This window comes from Anopheles merus, chromosome 2L (assembly GCF_017562075.2).
Source record: "Anopheles merus strain MAF chromosome 2L, AmerM5.1, whole genome shotgun sequence".
NCBI lineage: Eukaryota > Metazoa > Arthropoda > Insecta > Diptera > Culicidae > Anopheles > Anopheles merus.
Genome location: NC_054083.1, coordinates 5,183,268 through 5,211,238, shown reverse-complemented (window position 1 = coordinate 5,211,238; position 27,971 = coordinate 5,183,268). Strand labels below are relative to the sequence as shown.

Below are 27,971 nucleotides of genomic sequence, written 5' to 3'. Positions count from 1 at the left end.
TTTTAAATTTATTTCTTAGCAAATGTAAGTGTGTGTCAACGGCACAAACATTAACACCCCTTCCTGTCCCGTTTCCACTGCAGCTACCTTGCACATCAGCGTACTGCTGGCGTCGTGTTGCAGTTCACCCTTATTCAAATCTTCCATGTTGGCAGAGTAAATATTCGCCTCCGTTGAAAGGCATGGTTCCGTAAAGGCAGGCACCTGTTTGAAAAACGCGTACCCCTGCACCGTAACGTCCTTGCCTGTTTTTGTGGCCGTTTCGTAACGGACCACCTCGCTCGAGTTGGTCATGAACCATTGATCGCGAAAGTTTTTTCGCAGCGCGAAGCCCTGCCGCACGGTCGTTATGGTGTTGACACCAACCGTGCGCACCGATGGTTCGTCCACCGGTTTGTTTTGCTGAAGCTGGGCAACAATGACATGTTGCAGTTTCAGCAAACGATGGACCGCTTGTACCAGGCTGTGCCTCCCGGAATGCACCAACTTTTTGAGGTCATGCAAAAATGCCTCAAAAATGAAGGCTGATATGTTTTTTAGTCCATCGAACGTGCAAACGTCATTGTAAACGTGCAGCAAGTTATGCACGTTGCTATTCATGAGAACCGGGCTGTACAGATCGCCATAGGCTGCCACAAACCTATGCAAATATGAATCAGCCAGTTCCCTTGTAGCGCGATGGTATGTGGTGGATATAAACGTCACAGCCATCATCAACAACATGAAGTGTTGGTACTCTGCATCGCTAAGTCTATCCTTCAGAACAACGAAACCGGCAACCAGCAGAAACATCCTGTACTCCGAAGCTTTCCAGAGATGGATGTATCGCAGGTCGCGCAGTTTACGTTGGTAATCTGAAGGCAGCCTTAACAGACGCAAGTGCGCCGACACTTCACGTTGCTGGCGACGTCGCAAGTAACAAGTTACGCCAGGGAAGCCATTTATCCACAAATGTAGCAACTTTGCCTCTACGCCCTTGTATATTAAGTGCATGTCTTTGGCTGACACAAAATCGTCAACGATATCGCAACCTAACAGACTCGTAAAGGGCGTAGGGTTGTTGACATGTGTTGGATATTTGTCATCACAAAAATCCTTGTAGTTCCGAGGCGGGTATTGTTCACCATACCGGAAGTACATCTGGTGTCCATCCAACTCACCAACGATAGTGCATTTCATGCAAGCGCTGTACGCATTATGCAATTTAACACCTGAAAAAAAATACACAAAAAAAATCAGAAATAACTCGTTTCACCGCATATAACTGTAAAGGTTAAGTGGACAAACGCATAACGTATTTTAGCCGCTCCAGTCGCTAACCCGTTGCAAGAGATTTCTTGTTACAACGGTTTAGTCGTATTGAAAGCGTTGACTATATACAGGTGTCCCCCGAGATACGACTGTATTTGGGACCGAAAAAATGTCCCAAAGCAAGGCGTAAGTCGAAAAAGACGTATGTTGAATATTTATGAATATAAAGTTTATAACCGAAGTTGAAGAGTTGGACTCTATGATATCGTGTATTTTATTCAAAATAATGTTCGATAATGTAATAATTATATTTTAGAAGCCGTACAGTATACATATATTCAAGATCGGGTAGTTGTGGAATCTTTGGAAATGTGTGTATAACGGTTATCAGCCCAGAAATTCAAAAAAAATACATCAATTTCTTGTCAATGACAACTTTTAACTGTCAAAATCAAAATCGTCGTATCTGCGAATCGTCGTAACTCGAGGGGGTCGTAACTCGGGGGACGCCTGTATAGTGCATTTTATCAACATACCTTTAATAAATGCTCGTGCCGGAGCATCTGCAATTATTGCACGCGCTTCCACCCAGTAAGAGCGGGATTTAATTGTCAGACCTGTCACATGCAGTCTGTTCATTTCGTCCACAAACGGCTGCAAAAACTCCTTGACGAATAACGGTTTTGATTCGCCACAGAATATCGCAACCGTCATTACAGGAGTATGTGGAACGTTATGAGCCTGCATGAGAATCGGCCAAAATTGGGTCCGACTGCTCTTGTACAGGGGTAGGCAATCCACAAAAATGTTAAACTCGAACCCTGGGTTGGCTGACAATCGTTGGAATAGACAAAAAAAAAATAGCACATGACCAGGAGCACTGTGAGTTAAATGAGATTTAAAACATGCTTACCTAAAATATGAAAGCAGGCATTTTTCCACACCCTGGTACCACAGCTGCCCACCTGCGATTGGTGTAAGGGCTGTCTCCGGTGCTCCGGACACAGGCGTGGTCATCAACGTCCGTGCATCTCGGAGCAATTTGTTCTGGGGGAAGTGATGTCGCAAATGGCCCAGCAAAAGGTTCAAACTGCGATGAGTTTGTCCAGTTTGCAGGGCCCACATCCTCAAGCCATCTTCGTACGAAAGATCTCCGTACGGATGGTCTGGCATTTCCACCTCGACCTGGATATTCTCCACGTCTGTATCCTCGCTGCTGCATGCGTCGGTCGTACCTTCCTCCCCGCTTTCGCTAAGCGGAGCAGCATCGTCTGCAACATAACACATGATACACATGAGAGCACAACATAAGCGGCATACAGCATAACGATCGTTACTTACCGATCACTTCCATGGGCATCGGAACATCTTCAAACTGCACATCACGCGCTCGGTCATCTAAAATATAGCCACGAAAACCATTGTTAAACACTGATCGCTATATTCATCGTTCAGCATATAACCACCGTTCACCGATCACTTACCCACAGTCGGAGGTTCTGGCTGCTAGGCAAGGAGGAGTTCCCTTTCCACTTCCTCCAGACACTGCTTGTAGAGCCGGGCAATTGCGTGGGACATCAAGCCACTTTTCTTGTCCTGATTCGAGACCATTTTCGCTCTTTCTATCGGGAAACTTTTCACGGGAGGAATGAGTACTGGTTGAATTTGTGTTGACGTTTGTTTACATTTTCTATCGGTACCAATACCGGTCTTAAAATTGGGCTGCACGCGAGAAAGAGATAGCGCTATGGAGGGAAAAAGCACGGACGACGGCTGACAGCGATTGTACGTCTGACGCACCAACACATCCAAACCTTCGACAGCGCGCTCAGGCGAGGGGTAGGAAGCGGAGCCAGGGACGGGTAGCTCGAAACGCTGCTCGACAAATTTGCCGTAGGAGGGAAAAAGAAGGCATGAGAAAATGCGCGAAAGGGAATGATTTCTTCCGTCGCTTTGCACAGGGGGTCGGGGCCCTCGACAAAATACAGTGAGTGAAGCGATGGGAAAAATGAATTAAATGAGTCTTTTTGAAATAGATGGTAAGAGTTCCATCCAGAGGGGGGGGGGGGAGGGGTAGGTAGCAAGGTCCTTGAAAGAGAACAGGTCGAAGCGCTTACCGTAGCAATAGACGATGCGCAATCGCAGATTGCGCATATATTTATCTGTCAAACGGGTCGGTTTGATATATTTATCTGTCAAAAAAAAATTATATATCTCGGACATATAATCTTGAAAATTTATGCGCAATCTTGGCGCAATCTGAAATTGTATGGAAATGACGTTTATAGCTCAGGGTTTGCTACGGGAAATGACATATATTTTGATAAAACGAATATATGCGCAATCTGAGATTGCGCATCGTGTATTAATACGGTTAGAGTAAATTGACAGAAAGCCATGGGAAAATTTTGACAGTTAAAGTCAACATTGTTTATGTTTAGCGATGGACGTTGCTATGGAGTGAATGAGAGTTTTGTTCAGCATTTTACATTCAATTCCTGGTAGAATATTTGAAGAATTAGAAACAAATTAGAATATTACATGACTGATATAATCCAAGGATCTCTTTTATCATTCGTAGCCGGGTTATAAGTAAATGACGGTATGCATATTGTACCAGTGTGTGTCGATTGGATGTTTCATTTTACTCTCAGTGTTCAATTGAAAGTAAAAAGGACTTCTTTAACCCAGTTGAACATGTTAAACATTTCGTTTTTTCCAGCAGGACCTTTGCAAACGGTAGTGGTTTGTGGTCACGGAATGGCAAACAATGAAAAAGGTTATCAATGTTTCTGAATACAGAGTAGACTGCAATTACTCCTCCTTTATTGTCCAGAAGTGATTGACCGCAAGAAATTTAACCAATATAACCTTCCTAATAGTAAATTCGTACACTTTTGCGCGTTAACTATTAGCCGTTTGTTTGTAAACACTTTTTCATGAAACTGTCAAAAGCGAGCTGAAAATGGCAACCTAGCAACGGGCTTTGCATCGACCTGTTCTCCTTAATAGATCTTGGGTAGGTAGAATCGATCGAGAATCGATACGAAGTCGAACATCCACAATGACGGGGCCCCTGGCGACAGCCCAGTCCACCCACCGTTTAACGCGCCACAGTCAGTCCTACATATGGCTACACGGTCCATTTGAGGATTGAACCCATGACGGGCATGTTGTTAAGTCGTACCAGTTGACGACTGTACTACGAGACAAGGCATTATAGCGTCTAAGTATTTCTTCAAGTTTCGACAATTATAGTACCAGCATATTTATCTATGTAAATTTGGTTTTTATTGGCCTCACAATTTTACAACAAAATATGTACAGTTTTGATCGACGTTATTAACGGGGTTCAATCAGTTATGATAGTGCAGTACAGATTTTCGTTCACTTCATATTCAATGAATGTCACTATTCAAGGAATGCTTGTTTAGTCTCACTCACTTATTTTCTACCTACTTTGCACGTAATATTTGGCACGAGTTTTACCTCCTCAATGAACCTAATATTGTAGACCCGTTCATTCTTAATGTATCGCATGAGATGTTATCGGAATGGTTGGTCTTTTGGATAAATTTGCAAACTTCTATAGCGTTATTTTGCATGGAAAAAAGAATATGAAGCATATCAAACATCATTTGGATGATTGGGATTATTAAAACATTCATCATGTCTCTATTCACACGTGATATACATTCACTTGCCGTTTTATCGATCTGATTGCGTTCGCCATTTGAGTTGCGAAAACAAGCTTTTGGTAATTATGAGTTAAATAAATTAAAAGCAGGCAAAGCGATCATGGTTTTCTTACAATATCAAACCTTAATTACATCATTAGGATACTGGTTCGACGGAGGCGTCTCACCATTACCGGTCCCGTCACGTCACATGAACACATCGTTGGTCAGGGTCGGCTTTCTCGGTGTGGTAGGCAAGCCATGCACAAATTTTGATTCGTCCTCAAACGTTACCATTTTCTCTCGTGGCTTTGGTGCGGCTAGCATGGTTGAGCTAGCTGCGTGTTGCGTAGACAGGTTGCGTTTAGCTGGAGGAAGCGCCAGATCACCTACACCCGACAGATTGAATTCACTTACGCTTCGAGGTACGAAATATTCCATATGATTCTCCATAATACCAGCAGAGCGTCGTGCCGGAGTGTTGCGATGAAATGCGCTAGAACGGCGCGGAAGAGAGTTGTATTCGTTGGGAATGAGATCATTTGGTCTTTGTCAAGATTTTATCGGTGTCATAGCTACTGAGACGAGAGCCAAATCCTCCGTGGATGTAGGAAGTGATTCGGGGATAGTGAACTTCTTCAACCAAATAATGAGCTCTGTTTGAATGAGACTGAAGCACATCGCCACGACAGCCATGCCAATAATGATGTATGCTGATGCTGCGTATTGTGCAACAGTGCCTTTTGGCATGAGATCGCCAAATCCGATAGTACCAAGGGAGGTGAAACAAAAGTAAAGACTCTCTAAAACTCCCCAAGGCTGCAGTTTATGAAACAGTACCGCCCCGAGGGTAATATAACAAATCAATATCATAATGCAGATCGATATTGGTACAACGGACTGGGAGTGCATTTTACTGTTTGTAGCCATCCCCCCACGCAAACCGTGAGCGTTGAGGGCGTATGCGCAGGGATCATGAATGGTAGTGCCACCGTGGTTCCAGGATTGATGGTAGCTCTGTTGTTGCGACCTTTTCTGCAGCTCGGCTACGGTTGCTTTGCTGCTCATGGGAACGCTGACACTGCCAACGCTTGAATTGCTGCTGTTGCTATTCTTGGTACTCCCAGAAGGAGAACGGTTGGGTCGTAGCCGACGAAAGAGACATCGCATACCGCTCGATAAGCCTTCCCCAATGGCTGAAAGGTATAGTAGTATGATGGGTATACCAAAAAGTGCATAGATCAATGCAGCTACACGTCCCCATTGAGTTCGTGGAGAAATGCCGCTAAAACCTGTAAGAAAAAAAAATATAAAAGGAGTATTAAGAGAAGAGTCATGATAAATGCAAAGCTCGAATCGAACCGCTGGTTTCAATCTGTGCACTTCATCTGCTACGGAAATCTTTATAATTAGCAGACCAAACTAAAGGATAGATCACGTCAAACGTCAAACGCCTTGTGTCTGGTCGAAGATTCTTTGCGCTCCGGAAAGTTTTCAATAATATTCAGTGAAAACACATTTCCTGCACAACCTGTCTGCTTGCGCAGTGGATCCAAGAACCTGGTTTTCATTTACAATCAGATTACCCACCTACAATCACCTGGGAACGATTCCTGGCCTGCAATCAAAACATCGCTTCAACATTCACTGTACCACGAACAATGGCCGGTATATGTTCCGCCTCTGCCAATGATATCGTAGCTGCTGATCGCGTTGTGAAGTGTCAGGATTGGTGCAACTCTGAGTTTCACTTCTCATGCAGTGGACTTTCTGAGGAGCTGTAAACGACTATTAAGTCCTGTGCACAATTTTTTCGGGCCTGTACGGCCTGTGTGAAGTTTCATAAGGATCCGCGTACGGCCGTCTTGAGGTCTGTTACGGCAAGCGTCAGCCTTAGTTCGCCTAGCGTAAGGTAGAGGGCGCTTCCAGAAAATTGACTACGTGTAAAAAGAACTTAATCATAAATCTATTAACCGTAGAGTTGGCAACCAGATTTACACACGTAAGTTGGCAACCGGCATACCCGGGTATTCCACACGTTTTGATGCAAAAAAGTGACGATTTTCATAGGTAAACAATGCTTTCTATATTTTAATGCTGTAAGCAAGTAATGCCGACCAGATATTCTCTTCTATTTCATTTATTTATTAAGTTTTTTCATTTTATTATAAAAATAACGTTCAAATTGAAATTTGGAATCGCTTGAATTTGACTCGAAAATAAGCACAATACGAAAAGAGGAAGAAGAGAAACGTCATTCTCCATACAAAATGTATGGAATACCCGGGTATGCTGGTTGCCAACTTACGTGGTAAAGTTTAAAAAAAATCAAAATAAAATACTTACAGGCTGTTTAAAATTACAATTTATGCATCAAAAAATCATAAATTAAAAGTTGAGAGACTAAGGAAAATTTCAGGTGAATAAAAGCAATGAATCAAAAGTTATTGCAGTTCGAAGTTGAAAAAAATACCCGGGTATCCGGTTGCCAACTTAAAGGTTAAGGCCGGGCTACATTGATCGTACTCGCAAGTGTAATTTCGATTTTCACTAGCGCATCTGGCGGCGGCTGACTGAAGCATTTTGCAAAACAATTTGTAGCCGCTTCAGAAAATATGTTATTTTTCCACGTTTTTTACTTAAACTGGACTGAAAAAACTATGTAATTGATAGATAAATATGTTGTGCAAGTATTTCATCCATTTTCGCATAAAAAAAACGGTGAATAAACAACTTAAATTTGAGATCCGGCACAACCATTCCCTCGACGACCAAAAAAAGCTTCCTCCAGCCGCCGCCAAATGCGCTAATGAAAATCAAAATTAAACCAGAGAGTACGATCAATGTAGCCCGGCCGTATCGTGCAGCTCAAATTTCCCCAAGCGGCAGCTCGAATTCCCGAATTCTGCAGTATATAAGCAAGTGTTTTTCCTGAATAAATTTAGTCAAGTTCCAGACGCAAGCAAGACACCACTCATATCATCATCAAAACCGATGATGACACAATAGTCCCAGTTGAGTCAACACCAGAGGTACTTGCCACTCATTTAGCCACCATATCCGCCACAAATAGTTATTCGCCAGAATTTAAGACCATCAAAGCAAAAACCGAATCCATACAATTACATTTCAATAGCAGACCCAACATACACTATAATAGATCCTTTTCCATAGCCGAACTGAGTTGGGCTCTTGCCAAGTGCAAAGGCAACTCAGCCGGACCAGATGACATTGGCTATCCATTGTTAAAAAAACCTTCCTTCTGAAGGAAAATACCTGCTCTTAAAGCTATACAACTACATCTGGCAGAGTGGCAAAATTCCTCCTCACTGGAAAAAAGACTAACAATACCCATCTTAAAGCCCGATAAACCTAAACACAGCCCAAATAGCTACAGACCAATTAGTTTACTAAACTGCATCGGAAAAGTGTTGGAAAGAATGGTAAACCGGCGTCTTACCCAAGAACTGGAAGGCAGGAAGCTCCTCAGCATTAATCAACATGCATTTAGATGCGGATTAGGCACGGAAACTTACTTTGTTTAACTCGAAGAACAACTGGCCAAAGTAAAATCCGATAAACATCATGCCGACTGTGCTATCATCGATCGGAAGCTTTCGATCGGACATGGAAGTACGCAATCATGCGGCAGCTAGCCAGATGGAATTTCGGAGGTAATATGATCACATTCCTCAATGATTTCCTCTCAGACCGTACCTTTGAGGTGCTGATTGGAACGAACAAATCCAGCACAAAAACACTCGATAACGGAGTTCCTCAGGGAGCCATTCTTTCTCCGACATTATTTCTAATCAGCATTGAAAGTCTTCTCCACTCACTACCACCATCCATTACTCCATTGGGGTACGCTGATGATATCGTTCTGATCTCGAGCAATGCAGATAATGGAGTTGCGCGATACAATCTGCAACAGGGACTGAACATCCTATGGGAATGGTCAAAGAACATGACATCGCTGCTGAAAAAAGCAACATACTTCATATCTGCAACTATCCAAATCCAACGGTACCACTTAGCTTAAATCAAAAACCAATCCCAGACTGCAAAAAAGCAAGCATACTCGGTATTGCAATAGACGAAAAACTCAAATTCCAATCACACATTAAACAAGTAAAAACAACAGCCATAAAGAAAATAAACCTCTTTAAAATGCTCAGTACAGGGACACACAAAGCTTCAAAAGATACACTCATCTTCATTATAAATCACTGGTTGCTTCCAAAACTTCTGTATGGAATAGAAATAGTATCAATTAAAAAGAAACAGTTTGTAAAAGAAATTAGCCCCATCTGCCATAACGTACTGAGATATGCCATAGGCGCCTTCCGAACCAGCCCCATCGTTTTCATACTGGGTGAGAGTGGACTTCTTCCACTTAGCCATATAATAACAGCTAAATTAGCCGCAGCAGCAACACGAATAAAGGAAAAGAGCATCCAGGCACCATCTTTTCTCCATAGAGCTAACTCAGCATTTTTATCTATGACAAACTGCAATATCCCGGACATCACCACACTTTTACACCTCGGCTGTTGCAAAATGTGTGTACCAGGAGAGTATTACGCAACGCTTTGGTGTCGTAGTTTCGAGAGCAAAAGAGGGCGTTTATTATCTCGGCAATTGGCTTATATATGCCACTCACGGTAACTCATATCATTACTCGTATCCGATCGTATCATGATCGTATCCGAATCCTAACGAAGAGTGTACTCGGAAATGATCGTATCCGAATCCTAACGGATAGTGTGTTGCACACTATCACACGCCCTGTCCCTTTTTTTTTTTTTTTTTTTTTTTTTTTTTTTTTTTTTTTTTACATTTCATGAAACCTTTTAACTCTATTTTTATGTACAATATCTGATTTTCCGTTTATGTTTAGTTCTACATTTTCATTTCTATCACTGATTACGTCGTATGGCCCTAGATACTTAGGCTCGAGTTTCTTGGCCGTTTCGCTCCGTATTAATACCTTGTTTCCTTCATGAAATTCCTTCCGTTTACAATTCACATCATATTTAATTTTTGTTTCCGATTTCCGATTTAATAATCTATCTCTTACTTCTTTATGCGCGATGGTTAGTTTTGCTTTGAGTAATTCAACATAATTTTCTAAATTATAGCTTATTCTATTATTGTCACATTTTTGATTTGATGGAACATTAGATTGCCTACCATAAACTAAATAAAACGGAGTGTATCCTGTCGCTGAATGCACCGTGTTATTGTACGCAAATTCATAAAATTGCACCCAGTCTTTCCATGCTAACGGATCGCCGTTACAATAGATTCGCAGGAAATTTCCTAGCATTTTATGCGAGTTCTCTAAAGCTCCTATTGTTTCGTGGTGATATGCTGTCGAGTTGAGCTTTTGAATATTAAGTTCGATACATAACTCCTCAAATATTTTTGCCATAAATTCTGTTCCTCTATCTGTGCATATGGATTGTGGTACTCCATATTTTAAAATTACATTTTCCATCAACGCTCTAGCTACAGTGTCAGCTCGTTTATCAGAAATGGGTGTGGCCGTTACAAACTTTGTAAGGTCGCATTGTGTTGTTAATATATATTCGTATCCCTTTGATTTCACCAAGGGTCCCACCAGATCCAGATAAATTTTTTGAAATGGTTCGCTAGCTGTTGTTGTGATTCGAATTGGTATTTTAGGTTCATTTCGCTTTTTATACATTTGGCATTCTTTACAGTTTGTGACCATTTTCCTTACATCTGCTTCTATACCTTTCCATGTATATTTTTGTCTTATGGTATTTAAAGTGCGATGAATTCCTGCATGACCTGCTGTAGGTAAAATATGATGTTCATTCATTATTAAAAGCTTTTTATGTTTTTCTTCATCTTTTAACACTTTAATGTTTTTGTTGATGACTATTATCCTCGGTAATCCTTTTATCTTTAATTGTTTTAGTTTCTTCATGAATGTATCTTCCTTTTTATTTTCATTTTTTAGTACCAGACACACCTTCCCTTTTTTGTTTTTTAAATGTTCCTTGATCTGTGTCAAAGTTCCCCGTAGGTGAACTAAGTTAATGATCGATGGAATTTTAATAGTCTCTTTTCCTATCTCAGTTTCTTTAATATAATCGCAAATTTGCAATTCCACAAATACAGTTGGTACGCTGGGCTGATCAGTTCCCATTGTTCCGACACTGTTTGTTTTTTGCTCTTTATCCATATCTGGATTTGCACTTCTTGCCTTTCTTGATTGTGCTCTTGTAACAGCAAAGACTTGCTGGTTTAGGTCCTTTAGATCAGAAATATGAATTCGTGACAACGCGTCCGCTGCTCCGTTTTCACAACCTTTCTCATAATGAACTGTGAATGAATATTCTTCAAGAGCTAACCTGAACTTAGTAAGTCTACTAGATGGGTCATTCATCGAGAAGAGATAAACCAGTGGTCGATGGTCTGTATAAATATCAAACTGTTTTCCGTACAAATATTGCCGGAAATGTTTGATTGCCCATACTATGGCAAGTAGCTCCTTTTCTATTGTGCCGTAATTTTGCTCTGCTTTATTTAAAGCTCTACTGGCGAAAGCTATGGGTTTTCTATTTTTATTGCTCAAGACTGCTCCTATAGCTTTCCCTGATGCATCTGTATGAAGTACGAATGTATTATTATTACTGAAATCTGGAAATTCTAACACTGGAGGATTAATAAATTTTTCTTTTAATATATCAAATGTTTTCTGACACTCAGTTGTCCATTCAAAGGGTACATTTTTTCTGGTTAATATGTTCAATGGAATGCAAAGCTTTGCGAAATTTGGTATGTGTTTCCTATAATAGTTAGCGAATGCTATGAATCTTTTGACTTCATCTGCGGTAGTTGGAATCGGCCATTCTTTAATGCACGCTACCTTGCTGGGATCAGGTTTTATACCTTCAGCAGAAATTAAGTGCCCCAAATATACAAGTTCTTTTTGGAGAAAATTACATTTGCTGGGATTAAGTCTGAGAGATACTTTCCGTAATTGGTTAAAAATTGCCATGAGGTTTTTATTATGTTGTTCGATGGAATCGCCGAAAACAATAATATCATCCAAATATATTAAACATTTTTCACAATTTCATCCAGACATAGCTACAGTCATGAGACGTGAAAAAATTGATGGGCTCACTTTCAATCCCATAGGTAACCTGGTCATTTGGAATTGTCCTTGCGAAGTAGTGAAAGCAGTGATGTTTCGATCTTCTTTCCTAAGCTCGCACTGGTAATATCCTTGCGATAAATCCAAGTGTGAGAAGTACTTCGCGCCTGAAAGAGAATTTATAACTTCTTCGATATTAGGTAGCGGGAATTTATCGTCCTTCAGTACCTTGTTAACATTCCGATAGTCAACTACTAATCGCCACTTTTTCTTATCGGTTGACGACTTCTTGGGTACAAGAAGTATCGGACTATTCCATTCGGATTGAGCTTCTTCTATTACTTTGTTGTCTAACATGCTTTGGATTTGCTTCGCTATTTCTTCCTTCTGATAGTAAGGTAATTTATACTGTTTGCAATAAGATGGAGGTTCGTTATTTTTAACATTCAAAGATGCTTGTAGTAATTTGGTTGTACTCAATTGATCGTTTTCTATGCAAAATATATCATTATATTTAAGGCAAATAGCTTCTATCATATTTTTCTCCCTTTCAGAAAGATGATCTAACTTAAGTTCCTTAAGAGTTTGTTTTGCATGTTCAGCATCATGCTTATTCGTTTCCACAATCAATATGAAATACTCTTTGGAGGGTCGTATTGTGGGTCTAAGATGTTCAATTATTACTGCTTTGTTTCTCACATTCAATATTTTCACTGGTATTTTACCATTTAACGGGGTTGAAATAGTGTTGGAAATAAACACGTTGGGTAATAATTCCTCATTCCATACGACACAAGCCTCTTGTTCGCTGGTTTCAACATAGGTGACAATTTCTGTCCTGGCTGGTATCAATATTTGATTATTAGATTTTTCTAAATTTAGAGAATAAGGTAAGAGTTTGATTTTGAAAATTTAAAGTTGCTCCTACTTGCTTAAGAAAATCAGTGCCAATTAATCCTTCAACATTCGATGGTAAATTTTCTAAAACGTGAAATCTTATCGGATATTGAATAGATTGATAAGTAATAAAAGTATCAATAAATCCTATTGTTTTCGTATAACCACTTATGCCTCGTACTGATAATTGAAGGCTAATATTTATGTTTATATATTCAGGGACCGGTCTCATGGTACAGTCGTCAACTCGTACGACTTAACAACATGCCCGTCATGGGTTCAAGCCCCGAATAGACCGTGCCGCCATACGTAGGACTGACTATCCTGCTATGGTGGGAAAATCAATAAGTCACTGAAAGCCAACCCCACAATGGGTTGGCAGGCCTTGACCGTCATCGGTTGTTGAGCCAAAGAAGAAGAAGAAGATATTCAGGGACATTTTTTGAGCTTAAAATACAACAAGATGCTCCGCTATCAATTATTAATTTAATCGGATTATTAAAAAGAAAGAAATTTGCCAATATGTTACTGTTTAAACTGTAACTAACGAAAAAGATCAGTTAATTGAGAAGTGGATTCGTTTACTTCTGTTTCGTTTGCCTCATTTTTATCTGGTGCCTGTGCTAACACTGCTAAATTGGCATTATTTCTTTTCCACGATCTCACATTTGGATTACCTCTAGTAAAATTTCCTCGGTGTGGAGGAGGACGATTTCGACCATGTGCCCTGTTGTTTTGTGGATAAAACCCTCTATTCGATTGGTAACCCTGTCGGTAGTAGCCCCTATTGTAATATTGGCTTCGGTTGTATTGAGAATACCTAGGGGGATATGCATAGCGCATATTTTGATTCTCAACCCGGTGTGGATAATAGGAATTTAAAAATGCACAGTCAGTAGTGGATTCTGGTGTTGAATCGTCACATTCGAGCGCATCTGAAATTGCCTTCGTCATCGACGTGGGGTTCCTGGCTTTCAAAAAAAAAACGGGTTGTCGCATTGGTTAGACCGTTAACAAAAGCTCTCACTGCTATAGGTTGCACTACATTTGCTGCTGATGCTTCAGTAGGAAAAGTTCCCATTGATACATGAGCTGCTGCTAGCTTGGTCGAAAGAGCCTCAATTTCAGCCCCGAAATCAGTGATTGATTTTCCTGCCTGCCTAGTGGATTTAATTTCATTCTCGACTGCGTTAGGTGAAATTTTTATACCGAATCTAGCTTTCAAAAAAACAAATGCTTCATCGATAGTCGTGGCACCGTCAATAGCACCATGTGCAGCACCAGTTAGTGTAACTTTCATTAACCTTAAGATGTGCGTTTCGCTAACATCTTTCGAATAATCCCTCAAAAGTTCGACACTTTCTTTGTAGCTAGACAATTCTGTAGGATTACCTGCAAATGGTTTAACTAGCTTGAGTGCTAAATTCAAGTCCAAAGTGTTCGCCATCTTCTTTACAGTTTTACCCTTTGGTCTACCACGTGGTTTGGTGGACATGCGAGGTACATGCAAGGCACTTGTATAACGCACACTGTACATAAATTAAAGGTTATGTGGAAAAGATATACGTGGAAAGGTAGGAATTAATAATTAATATATTATTAATATTTTGAACTGATTATCATTATTTTTTTTTTGCAAATTTAAGTAAAACAGTCACTTTTATATTGAAAAACATATGCATATGTATAGGTTCATGCCATTATGTAATGCAGAAAAGTGAGTCTAATTTTTTTTTATACAGCTTTTTTTCCTTTTTTTCTAGTAGGGCCTTGTTGGTAACGGCAAGGAACACATTGAATAAGATTTCTTTTTTTTCGCAATAACTACCTTACAGCCATTATAACGAGCACAACCACAACCTAATCACTTCACTGACACCACAGCCTTTTTTTTTCTTTTTTTTACCACTGCTCTAATTATATTATTTATTTTTTTTTTGACACCACCGTCTCAATTGTTCGTTTACATATACTACGTGCTTTCACTAATTTTTTTTTCACTTATACCACAGCCTTATCGTTCTTTTGTTCGTTTTTTTTTTGTTCGCTTTTTACGCATACCACGTGACACGCATACTTACAACGGATGTGTAGACGGATAATGTGTGATCTGCAACCGGTAGCGTATCGTGTCTCGTTCTCTCTTATACGTGCTCCAAATGCGTCTGCTGTATATCGTGTTAAAGTTGTTCCGCAACCGTTGTACCGCTTCCTTTTACATCTCCCGGTTTCTTCGTCTTCTTCGCCAAACTGCGTTCGTCCAACAGCGTCGATCCTCGTCGATAATCGATCAGCACTTAGCGGATGGATTTGCTCCGTCCGTCCAGCAGCATTAATGCTCGTTGAAAATCAATCAGCATTTAATGTAACGTAACGTTCTACGACAGCGCGAAAACTTTTCAGAAAATATCGACTCGAACTTTACTTTTTGCCGTGCGTTGCTAATTCGACTTGTCTTGTTGGCTTCTTGTCTCCTGGCAGGATCGCCATGTTACAAAATGTGTGTACCAGGAGAGTATTACGCAACGCTTTGGTGTCGTAGTTTCGAGAGCAAAAGAGGGCGTTTATTATCTCGGCAATTGGCTTCCCAACGGTCAAAAGCCGAAGATTTTATATTGACCTTTCGTTTTTTCTATCTGTCTCTCGCTCTAATTTGAGCGATTTTCCCTTCGTGAGTATCCACGAGCTCCCTCGTGTGGTTGTTGTTGTTGGAAGTTGAAACCGAACCCCCTTCGTGCGCTGCCAAAATCAGCGAAGAACGAAATCGAGTGGCTCAAGCGAAAAAACGAAAAAAAATATGAACGAGTGTGCTGTGAGAATAACACACATGCGCGCACAAGGCGACACCCGAAATCTGGTGCGATACCGGCTTTCAGTGGAGCAAGTACACACATGCACACATTTGGCCACACCAGCGCTCTGTTCTAGTGCAGGTAGTTTTCTGCAGTCCACGGTGATACTACACACAACCACGCACTTGGCGATACACGCTGTTTGGTGCGGTGCGGTGGACGTTCAGAATTCGGTGGTGCAAATACACACATGCACACACTTGGCGACATACGCTCTGCTGTGCGGTGAGATTTGTGTTCTGTGTCCAGTGGTGCAAATATACACACACACGCACTTGGCTACACACGCAGTACGGCGCGGCTGGCTTGGCAGAAGCGCATACACACATTAACGCAGTAGGCTTTACGTTCAGTCCAGTGAGGTTGGTGCTTGTGTAGTGTTTTTGCACTTGGTAGTCGGCGGATAAACCCCGTGAAAAATGGAGATTTGTTTTATTTGAGGTAAGTAAAAGTGATTAAAATGATCAACCAATATCCCCCCTTCTAATTAATAACATTTTTCTTCCATTTCATGTGTGTTTCACGGCGAACGGAGACAACAAAACCTGTGGCTGTGTCGGAGTGTTGGAGCAGATGGCCCGTACAGTGCAGCGAGAAAAACCAGGAGCAACAGCGATGAGGAGCAGAAAGTGCTGTACTGAATTTGTTATTTTTTGCTCAGTGCGACTGTAAAAAGTGTTTTTTTTAAATTATGTGCGTTAATTTAGGATTAAGTGCAGTGATTATTGAGCAAGTGTTGTGTTTTCTTTGTATTCTATGTTGGTTCGATATTCAATAAATCGAATTAACTTAGTATAATGGTGTGCACTGGATCGTTTTAGAAAGAAATCCTGGCAAAAACAGGGGGAGGGGGCTAATTAAACGAAGGTTCGTACCGAACTCCGTTCGGGTTCGCTTCGGCTTCGGGTTAATTCGGAGGCTGAGACGTTTCGCCAACTCAGCTTCAAAGTCAGCTTCAATCTCAGCGGATCTCTGAGTGCTGGTGACCGTTGGGTTATATATGCCACTCACGGTAACTCATATCATTACTCGTATCCGATCGTATCATGATCGTATCCGAATCCTAACGAAGAGTGTACTCGGAAATGATCGTATCCGAATCCTAACGGATAGTGTGTTGCACACTATCACACGCCCTATCCCTTTTTTTTTTTTTTTTTTACATTTCATGAAACCTTTTAACTCTATTTTTATGTACAATATCTGATTTTCCGTTTATGTTTAGTTCTACATTTTCATTTCTATCACTGATTACGTCGTATGGCCCTAGATACTTAGGCTCGAGTTTCTTGGCCGTTTCGCTCCGTATTAATACCTTGTTTCCTTCATGAAATTCCTTCCGTTTACAATTCACATCATATTTAATTTTTGTTTCCGATTTCCGATTTAATAATCTATCTCTTACTTCTTTATGCGCGATGGTTAGTTTTGCTTTGAGTAATTCAACATAATTTTCTAAATTATAGCTTATTCTATTATTGTCACATTTTTGATTTGATGGAACATTAGATTGCCTACCATAAACTAAATAAAACGGAGTGTATCCTGTCGCTGAATGCACCGTGTTATTGTACGCAAATTCATAAAATTGCACCCAGTCTTTCCATGCTAACGGATCGCCGTTACAATAGATTCGCAGGAAATTTCCTAGCATTTTATGCGAGTTCTCTAAAGCTCCTATTGTTTCGTGGTGATATGCTGTCGAGTTGAGCTTTTGAATATTAAGTTCGATACATAACTCCTCAAATATTTTTGCCATAAATTCTGTTCCTCTATCTGTGCATATGGATTGTGGTACTCCATATTTTAAAATTACATTTTCCATCAACGCTCTAGCTACAGTGTCAGCTCGTTTATCAGCAATGGGTGTGGCCGTTACAAACTTTGTAAGGTCGCATTGTGTTGTTAATATATATTCGTATCCCTTTGATTTCACCAAGGGTCCCACCAGATCCAGATAAATTTTTTGAAATGGTTCGCTAGCTGTTGTTGTGATTCGAATTGGTATTTTAGGTTCATTTCGCTTTTTATACATTTGGCATTCTTTACAGTTTGTGACCATTTTCCTTACATCTGCTTCTATACCTTTCCATGTATATTTTTGTCTTATGGTATTTAAAGTGCGATGAATTCCTGCATGACCTGCTGTAGGTAAAATATGATGTTCATTCATTATTAAAAGCTTTTTATGTTTTTCTTCATCTTTTAACACTTTAATGTTTTTGTTGATGACTATTATCCTCGGTAATCCTTTTATCTTTAATTGTTTTAGTTTCTTCATGAATGTATCTTCCTTTTTATTTTCATTTTTTAGTACCAGACACACCTTCCCTTTTTTGTTTTTTAAATGTTCCTTGATCTGTGTCAAAGTTCCCCGTAGGTGAACTAAGTTAATGATCGATGGAATTTTAATAGTCTCTTTTCCTATCTCAGTTTCTTTAATATAATCGCAAATTTGCAATTCCACAAATACAGTTGGTACGCTGGGCTGATCAGTTCCCATTGTTCCGACACTATTTGTTTTTTGCTCTTTATCCATATCTGGATTTGCACTTCTTGCCTTTCTTGATTGTGCTCTTGTAACAGCAAAGACTTGCTGGTTTAGGTCCTTTAGATCAGAAATGTGAATTCGTGACAACGCGTCCGCTGCTCCGTTTTCACAACCTTTCTCATAATGAACTGTGAATGAATATTCTTCAAGAGCTAACCTGAACTTAGTAAGTCTACTAGATGGGTCATTCATCGAGAAGAGATAAACCAGTGGTCGATGGTCTGTATAAATATCAAACTGTTTTCCGTACAAATATTGCCGGAAATGTTTGATTGCCCATACTATGGCAAGTAGCTCCTTTTCTATTGTGCCGTAATTTTGCTCTGCTTTATTTAAAGCTCTACTGGCGAAAGCTATGGGTTTTCTATTTTTATTGCTCAAGACTGCTCCTATAGCTTTCCCTGATGCATCTGTATGAAGTACGAATGTATTATTATTACTGAAATCTGGAAATTCTAACACTGGAGGATTAATAAATTTTTCTTTTAATATATCAAATGTTTTCTGACACTCAGTTGTCCATTCAAAGGGTACATTTTTTCTGGTTAATATGTTCAATGGAATGCAAAGCTTTGCGAAATTTGGTATGTGTTTCCTATAATAGTTAGCGAATGCTATGAATCTTTTGACTTCATCTGCGGTAGTTGGAATCGGCCATTCTTTAATGCACGCTACCTTGCTGGGATCAGGTTTTATACCTTCAGCAGAAATTAAGTGCCCCAAATAGACAAGTTCTTTTTGGAGAAAATTACATTTGCTGGGATTAAGTCTGAGAGATACTTTCCGTAATCGGTTAAAAATTGCCATGAGGTTTTTATTATGTTGTTCGATGGAATCGCCGAAAACAATAATATCATCCAAATATATTAAACATTTTTCACAATTTCATCCAGACATAGCTACAGTCATGAGACGTGAAAAAATTGATGGGCTCACTTTCAATCCCATAGGTAACCTGGTCATTTGGAATTGTCCTTGCGAAGTAGTGAAAGCAGTGATGTTTCGATCTTCTTTCCTAAGCTCGCACTGGTAATATCCTTGCGATAAATCCAAGTGTGAGAAGTACTTCGCGCCTGAAAGAGAATTTATAACTTCTTCGATATTAGGTAGCGGGAATTTATCGTCCTTCAGTACCTTGTTAACATTCCGATAGTCAACTACTAATCGCCACTTTTTCTTATCGGTTGACGACTTCTTGGGTACAAGAAGTATCGGACTATTCCATTCGGATTGAGCTTCTTCTATTACTTTGTTGTCTAACATGCTTTGGATTTGCTTCGCTATTTCTTCCTTCTGATAGTAAGGTAATTTATACTGTTTGCAATAAGATGGAGGTTCGTTATTTTTAACATTCAAAGATGCTTGTAGTAATTTGGTTGTACTCAATTGATCGTTTTCTATGCAAAATATATCATTATATTTAAGGCAAATAGCTTCTATCATATTTTTCTCCCTTTCAGAAAGATGATCTAACTTAAGTTCCTTAAGAGTTTGTTTTGCATGTTCAGCATCATGCTTATTCGTTTCCACAATCAATATGAAATACTCTTTGGAGGGTCGTATTGTGGGTCTAAGATGTTCAATTATTACTGCTTTGTTTCTCACATTCAATATTTTCACTGGTATTTTACCATTTAACGGGGTTGAAATAGTGTTGGAAATAAACACGTTGGGTAATAATTCCTCATTCCATACGACACAAGCCTCTTGTTCGCTGGTTTCAACATAGGTGACAATTTCTGTCCTGGCTGGTATCAATATTTGATTATTAGATTTTTCTAAATTTAGAGAATAAGGTAAGAGTTTGATTTTGAAAATTTAAAGTTGCTCCTACTTGCTTAAGAAAATCAGTGCCAATTAATCCTTCAACATTCGATGGTAAATTTTCTAAAACGTGAAATCTTATCGGATATTGAATAGATTGATAAGTAATAAAAGTATCAATAAATCCTATTGTTTTCGTATAACCACTTATGCCTCGTACTGATAATTGAAGGCTAATATTTATGTTTATATATTCAGGGACATTTTTTGAGCTTAAAATACAACAAGATGCTCCGCTATCAATTATTAATTTAATCGGATTATTAAAAAGAAAGAAATTTGCCAATATGTTACTGTTTAAACGGTAACTAACGAAAAAGATCAGTTAATTGAGAAGTGGATTCGTTTACTTCTGTTTCGTTTGCCTCATTTTTATCTGGTGCCTGTGCTAACACTGCTAAATTGGCATTATTTCTTTTCCACGATCTCACATTTGGATTACCTCTAGTAAAATTTCCTCGGTGTGGAGGAGGACGATTTCGACCATGTGCCCTGTTGTTTTGTGGATAAAACCCTCTATTCGATTGGTAACCCTGTCGGTAGTAGCCCCTATTGTAATATTGGCTTCGGTTGTATTGAGAATACCTAGGGGGATATGCATAGCGCATATTTTGATTCTCAACCCGGTGTGGATAATAGGAATTTAAAAATGCACAGTCAGTAGTGGATTCTGGTGTTGAATCGTCACATTCGAGCGCATCTGAAATTGCCTTCGTCATCGACGTGGGGTTCCTGGCTTTAAAAAAAAAACGGGTTGTCGCATTGGTTAGACCGTTAACAAAAGCTCTCACTGCTATAGGTTGCACTACATTTGCTGCTGATGCTTCAGTAGGAAAAGTTCCCATTGATACATGAGCTGCTGCTAGCTTGGTCGAAAGAGCCTCAATTTCAGCCCCGAAATCAGTGATTGATTTTCCTGCCTGCCTAGTGGATTTAATTTCATTCTCGACTGCGTTAGGTGAAATTTTTATACCGAATCTAGCTTTCAAAAAAACAAATGCTTCATCGATAGTCGTGGCACCGTCAATAGCACCATGTGCAGCACCAGTTAGTGTAACTTTCATTAACCTTAAGATGTGCGTTTCGCTAACATCTTTCGAATAATCCCTCAAAAGTTCGACACTTTCTTTGTAGCTAGACAATTCTGTAGGATTACCTGCAAATGGTTTAACTAGCTTGAGTGCTAAATTCAAGTCCAAAGTGTTCGCCATCTTCTTTACAGTTTTACCCTTTGGTCTACCACGTGGTTTGGTGGACATGCGAGGTACATGCAAGGCACTTGTATAACGCACACTGTACATAAATTAAAGGTTATGTGGAAAAGATATACGTGGAAAGGTAGGAATTAATAATTAATATATTATTAATATTTTGAACTGATTATCATTATTTTTTTTTTGCAAATTTAAGTAAAACAGTCACTTTTATATTGAAAAACATATGCATATGTATAGGTTCATGCCATTATGTAATGCAGAAAAGTGAGTCTAATTTTTTTTTTATACAGCTTTTTTTCCTTTTTTTCTAGTAGGGCCTTGTTGGTAACGGCAAGGAACACATTGAATAAGATTTCTTTTTTTTCGCAATAACTACCTTACAGCCATTATAACGAGCACAACCACAACCTAATCACTTCACTGACACCACAGCCTTTTTTTTTCTTTTTTTTTACCACTGCTCTAATTATATTATTTATTTATTTTTTTGACACCACCGTCTCAATTGTTCGTTTACATATACTACGTGCTTTCACTAATTTTTTTTTCACTTATACCACAGCCTTATCGTTCTTTTGTTCGTTTTTTTTGTTCGCTTTTTACGCATACCACGTGACACGCATACTTACAACGGATGTGTAGACGGATAATGTGTGATCTGCAACCGGTAGCGTATCGTGTCTCGTTCTCTCTTATACGTGCTCCAAATGCGTCTGCTGTATATCGTGTTAAAGTTGTTCCGCAACCGTTGTACCGCTTCCTTTTACATCTCCCGGTTTCTTCGTCTTCTTCGCCAAACTGCGTTCGTCCAACAGCGTCGATCCTCGTCGATAATCGATCAGCACTTAGCGGATGGATTTGCTCCGTCCGTCCAGCAGCATTAATGCTCGTTGAAAATCAATCAGCATTTAATGTAACGTAACGTTCTACGACAGCGCGAAAACTTTTCAGAAAATATCGACTCGAACTTTACTTTTTGCCGTGCGTTGCTAATTCGACTTGTCTTGTTGGCTTCTTGTCTCCTGGCAGGATCGGCATGTTACAAAATGTGTGTACCAGGAGAGTATTACGCAACGCTTTGGTGTCGTAGTTTCGAGAGCAAAAGAGGGCGTTTATTATCTCGGCAATTGGCTTATATATGCCACTCACGGTAACTCATATCATTACTCGTATCCGATCGTATCATGATCGTATCCGAATCCTAACGAAGAGTGTACTCGGAAATGATCGTATCCGAATCCTAACGGATAGTGTGTTGCACACTATCACACGGCACTCGGCCGTGGTACCATGAACCCCCCACAATAGACTGGCACTTCAAGCACATACTAAAAGCAGGCTGCAATAGCACAATAGCCCAAAAACATTTTAAAGCACATATAAACAATAAATACCTCAAACATAACTACATTTACACAGATGGATCCGTCGATGGAGCAGCGGCAGGATTCGGAATTTATTCACCAATTGATAAAACAGCATCAAAACTACCGGATCACACTTCCATATTTACCGCCGAAACAATTGCACTTATTGAAGCAGTAGAGGATGCCCTGCGCTCTGATCTGGAGAATGTCATCTTCACCGACAGTGCGAGTGTACTCGTAGCACTAGAGCATGGGTCTTGTAGAGACCCAAACATCCAAAAGCTCTACCAGATCACTAGTCCGCATATAAATCAAAACCAGCAAGTTACCATCTGCTGGATACCTGGTCTCACTGGAATCAAAGGCAACGAGATCGCCGACCGCCTCGCCAACAAAGGCAGAAGGAAAACATCTACCTACAATACTTCACTGCCAAAGAGAGATGCAATAATGTTCATTAATGGAAAAATAAGAGAAGCATGGGAAAAGGAATGGTTTAAAACCAAGAACAACTTCCTTCGTCTTGTGAAAATAACAACTTCACCATGGCCATCAGCAGAAAAACATCGAGACCAGAAGATTCTTACTCGAGTAAGAATAGGCCATACAAGACTGACCCACAGCTATATCATCGAACAATCCAGCCCTCCTCTCTGCCAATTCTGCGGGACCACTATAACAATCTTCCACCTTTTAACAGAATGCCACGGATACACACAACTTCATAATACTTGCAATCTTGACTTCAACATAGACTCAATAGTATCAACCAACCCACCGAAACAGGAAAACCTTTCAAAATTTTTAAAACTTTCAAACCTTTACCATCAATTGTAATAGTCTAATAGCTAACCCTTTTCACAAAGAGGCGAAAGAACTCCGTTGGAGCCAAAGCCTCTATAAACTATTCAAACAACAAACAACAACAAGTCAAGTTCCAGAGTTCAAAGCAACAACATCGTGTATTCATCATCTTCAAAACTTCCTCTTCATCATTAACAATGTCTTCCACCCCCTACACCCACACTTCTGTCGACCTATCGTCATACATAGCCGACCTTAAAGCGGGCCTCCGTAGCGAACTGTCACAGCATACCACAGCTATTAAGTTTGAGCTTCTGGAAGTTTTAAAGGCGGAGATCCGTTCCTGCTTGCGATCGACGCATGCCGCCACCGATTTACCGTCTCAACGGCCCATTCATCACAATCCAGCGTCGTCTCACCCTAAATTATTTAATTCAGTGGTCAAAAATATCCCTGGTACAATTACACCCACACTACAACAGTATCCATCATTAGCCGCTTCTCTTAGTGTTAGTGCGAACGAACCGTTATCCTTCACCAATATGCCACCAGTTTACAACCCGCAAACACCACTACTCAGAGGATCGGGATCGCCGCTCGATTCTGACACACTAGACACCATCCCATACACTGATAAGCGAATGTGGCTATTCTTTACGCGTTTTTCCCCATCGGTTACCACTCAGCAGATTTCTCTCATGGTGCAAGTACGTCTAGCACTCGATCAGCGGGATGTATTTGTACACCGTCTGACGAAGCTTGGTGCCGACACTAGTACACTCTCATTTATCTCATTTAAGGTGGGCATACCAGCCACTCTACGCAACAAGGCTCTCTCACCTGAGACATGGCCCTCTGCTCTTACTTACCGAGAGTTCCGTGACTATCGGACCAATAATTATAACACTAATACCTGTGCAACAACTGATAAAAATTCGATGGTCGATCAAAACGTTACTCTCGCTACCGACACTCATCATAATCCTCTCTCACATTCTGGAGGGAGTGCCCCGATACCAACCACTACAACAGATACGCTCGCACGATTTCCTCACCTGCCATGACCACTACAGATAAAGCTTTGTTTACAAACGAACCACATCTTGACCTTAATGAGCGAATGCTTGTTACCACCACACCTACCAGGTCACCTCCCGAATGCTTAGGCGCTCCTAAAAAACGACCGAAGCGCGGAAACGCTAAACGGACCGATGAATTTGCTGGCGCTGGCTCGTCGGACGAATAGCAATCTAGCACTGCATCCGGCGATGCACCTCGCTCAGCTCATCCTAGTCTCTCTATCTACTACCAAAATGTACGTGGTCTACGAACGAAAACTACAAATCTTCGCCTGGCGCTATCAGTATTTGAATATGATTTTATCATCCTCAATGAGACTTGGCTTACTCAGTCCATACCTTCTTCGCTCCTCACTGACGATCATTATCATATCTACAGGTGCGATAGGAATCTTTCCAACAGTGCCCTCTCACGCGGTGGGGGTGTTTTAATTGCATGTTCCTCTTCAATACCGACATGTGAAATCGCATCGCCCAATACCATACTGAAACAACTTTGGATCAAAACATTGCTGCCAGGTGTCTCTGTTTACATCGGCGTTGTTTACATTCCGCCTAGTCATGCGAATGACCCCGCAGTGATGACGCTTTACATGATAGTGTACGTAAAATTTCAAGCTGCATTTAAGAGAGCGATTTATTATACGTTTTCGGAGATTTCAATAAACCTGATATCAGATGGGAGCTGACTAATACATCAGAAGCCACCGATTGCTCTCCATGTTATTCTGTCATGAATTTTGCACCTTTATGCAATTCCGTGGCAATCATCTGGACCTGACAATATTCCCGCAAACATTTTAAAGCACTGCCGTCAATCACTCGCACCCATTCTTGCCAAAATATTTTATGATTCCCTTATGCGTGGCACGTATCCTGCGTCCTAGAAACACGTGCGAATGGTTCCTATCCATAAGAAGGGCAGTCGACTTCATGCTTGCAATTATCGTGGCATTGTTTCACTATGCGCTTGTGCAAAGGTGTTTGAGCTCATTCTATACAATCCGCTACTCACAGCAGCTCAAAACTATATGAGCCCTAGTCAGCATGGATTTCTCCCAAGGAGATCTTCCACCACAAATCTTGCTGAATTTGTTGGTTTCAGCTTCGACCACATGGATCGTGGTACTCAAGTTGATGCAGTATATATCGACTTCAGAGCTGCGTTCGATAGTATCTCTCATGATATTCTACTCTCGAAGCTAAAAAAACTCGGTTTCCTGGACTGGCACATCACCTGGCTGCGTTGATACTTAACTGGTCGTTCGTACTATATAAGCATAGGATCTCATCGCTCTCACTCCTTCACCAGCTCCTCCGGAGTGCCTCAAGGGAGTAACTTGGGACCGCTACTCTTCCTCATCTATATAAATGATCTATCTTTTGTTTTACCGCCAGGCCAACACCTAATGTACGCCGACGACGTAAAAATATTCGCTCCAATTAGAAACGACAGTGACTGTGTACGCCTTCAAATGATCCTTGAAAATCTCGACAGCTGGCACAGCAGAAACGCCCTCCAAGTGTGTGCTGATAAATGTCAGTGTATATCATTCAGCAGAGCCCGTTACCCTATCTCGTTTACATACACTATGCTCAACACGGCTTTGGTCCGCACGACATGTATCCGTGATCTGGGGGTGCTACTCGAGCAGAAGATGTCATTTCGCCCTCACATTGACAGCGTTGTTGCGAAGGGAAATCAGCTACTCGGTCTAATTACGCGGACCTGTAGTGAGTTTACCGATCCCATGTGCGTCAAGTCGATCTTCTGTGCCATCGTAAGGTCGTGCCTGGAGTACTGCTGCCCGATCTGGTGCCCGCTTGGCGTTGGCGACATCAATCGCCTCGAAGCCATTCAACAGAGAATCACCAGGTATGCAGTTCGACTACTTCCATGGCAATCCCACCATGCTCGGCTCTCCTACCATCAGCGGTGTCTGCTTCTCGGACTTGAACCACTCTGCTCTCGATGCAAAAACGCCCAATGCCTTTGTATATTCCGGCTCCTTAACGGAGAGATCGATTCCCCGGCATTACTAGCCAGCATCAATTTGTTCGCTCCCTGTCGGATTCTTAGATCCAATTTCCATCTCCGTGTACCGCGTACCCGTAACAACCATAGCCAGGGACACCCTATTGTAAGTATGTCCCTCGAGTTCATTGAAGTGTTAGATTTGTTCGATTGTAGTATGTCTACTTCCACGTTTAAGGAGAAATTGTGTCTACTTCACATTTAATGTTTGCTTATAACTAGAGGTTTATTTATATGCTCCTGAATGTAATTATAAGGTTGCCGATTAGACACGATGGTCCGTCGGTTAAATAAATAAATAAATAAATAATGTGCAACAAAATACATACAAATATACGTACCTATTGTGGTTATTAATGTTAACGAGTAAAGGAAGGCGGAAGCGAAAGTCCATTTGTAAGGTCGTGTATTTTGCTGTACATTGGTCACCTGCTGGGTACGAGATGCTCGTACTGCACGTATTATTGTATCCTAAAAATATAAAATGGATTAAAATATTGAAAACGATTCTTATTCATTCATTTACATCATTTTATTGAATGTTACATCGCCCAAAACAACAGAACTACGTCCAAATTGAAGTCTTTTCAAAATAAAACAATTTCGTGGATGTACTACGTGAATTTTTATGTATGTGAAAGGTGTCGATATTTAATTATCTAGCCTTTTTTCCCTTTTTATGGGAACATATTTTTTAACTGGAGTGCTTTTTGCATGGAAGTTTGATAACTGGAGTGATACTCAAAACGAACACTTAAACATGAAAAAACATGAAAACATCCGGAATCTCAAGAAGAGAAATTTATCGCAAATGTACATTTTTCACACAAATGTATGGCCTACATTTGCTATTAATTTACGCCATCACACGAATTACTATACTTTATATCAACATAAATGAAAAAAAAAAGTTTGGTATATTTATTCAAGTTAACACCAATGGAAGCAATCAATTCATAGAAACCTTACTCCAGTTAGCGAAAGTCTTTCGTTAACTAGAGCTTGTTCACCTCTCAGTTAGCGGTCAACTACTGTATATACATCATAGATCAAACAAATTGTGGACAGCTTACAGACAGACTTTATATTTATATTTATATTTATATTTATATTTATATTTATATTTATATTTATATTTATATTTATATTTATTTTATATTTATATTTATATTTATATTTATATTTATATTTATATTTATATTTATATTTATATTTATATTTATATTTATATTTATATTTATATTTATATTTATATTTATATTATATTTATATTTATATTTATATT

The 27,971-nt window shown here is 40.1% G+C and overlaps 2 protein-coding genes and 1 long non-coding RNA gene across 5 annotated transcripts; all 3 read right to left on the bottom strand.

Annotated features, from left to right (window-relative positions):
• Position 1: 1 nt before the first annotated feature.
• LOC121594395 lies at positions 2 to 3,043 on the bottom strand. 3 transcript variants are annotated; one of them, XM_041917596.1, is made up of 5 exons: positions 2,736 to 3,043; positions 2,593 to 2,649; positions 2,165 to 2,522; positions 1,788 to 2,081; positions 2 to 1,211 (listed from the first exon to the last, which is right to left on the bottom strand). In XM_041917596.1, exons 4-5 carry the CDS (start codon positions 1,996 to 1,998, stop codon positions 16 to 18), a joined length of 1,407 nt encoding a protein of 468 aa, XP_041773530.1. In that variant the 5' UTR covers positions 1,999 to 2,081; positions 2,165 to 2,522; positions 2,593 to 2,649; positions 2,736 to 3,043; the 3' UTR covers positions 2 to 15. The 3 variants fall into 2 exon arrangements, 2 of the variants coding, with proteins under 2 accessions (XP_041773530.1, XP_041773531.1); XM_041917597.1 differs by lacking the exon at positions 2 to 1,211 and having other exon boundaries at positions 1,726 to 2,081.
• Positions 3,044 to 4,415: 1,372 nt separating this feature from the next.
• LOC121591420 lies at positions 4,416 to 15,447 on the bottom strand. The gene is made up of 3 exons (XM_041911887.1): positions 15,383 to 15,447; positions 15,039 to 15,295; positions 4,416 to 6,220 (listed from the first exon to the last, which is right to left on the bottom strand). Exons 1-3 carry the CDS (start codon positions 15,445 to 15,447, stop codon positions 5,481 to 5,483), a joined length of 1,062 nt encoding a protein of 353 aa, XP_041767821.1. The 3' UTR covers positions 4,416 to 5,480.
• A 2,439-nt stretch (positions 15,448 to 17,886) lies between these two features.
• Positions 17,887 to 23,851, bottom strand: LOC121592459. The gene is made up of 2 exons (XR_006004668.1): positions 22,031 to 23,851; positions 17,887 to 19,433 (listed from the first exon to the last, which is right to left on the bottom strand). It is a non-coding gene; the product is annotated as an uncharacterized LOC121592459 (long non-coding RNA).
• Positions 23,852 to 27,971: the final 4,120 nt, after the last annotated feature.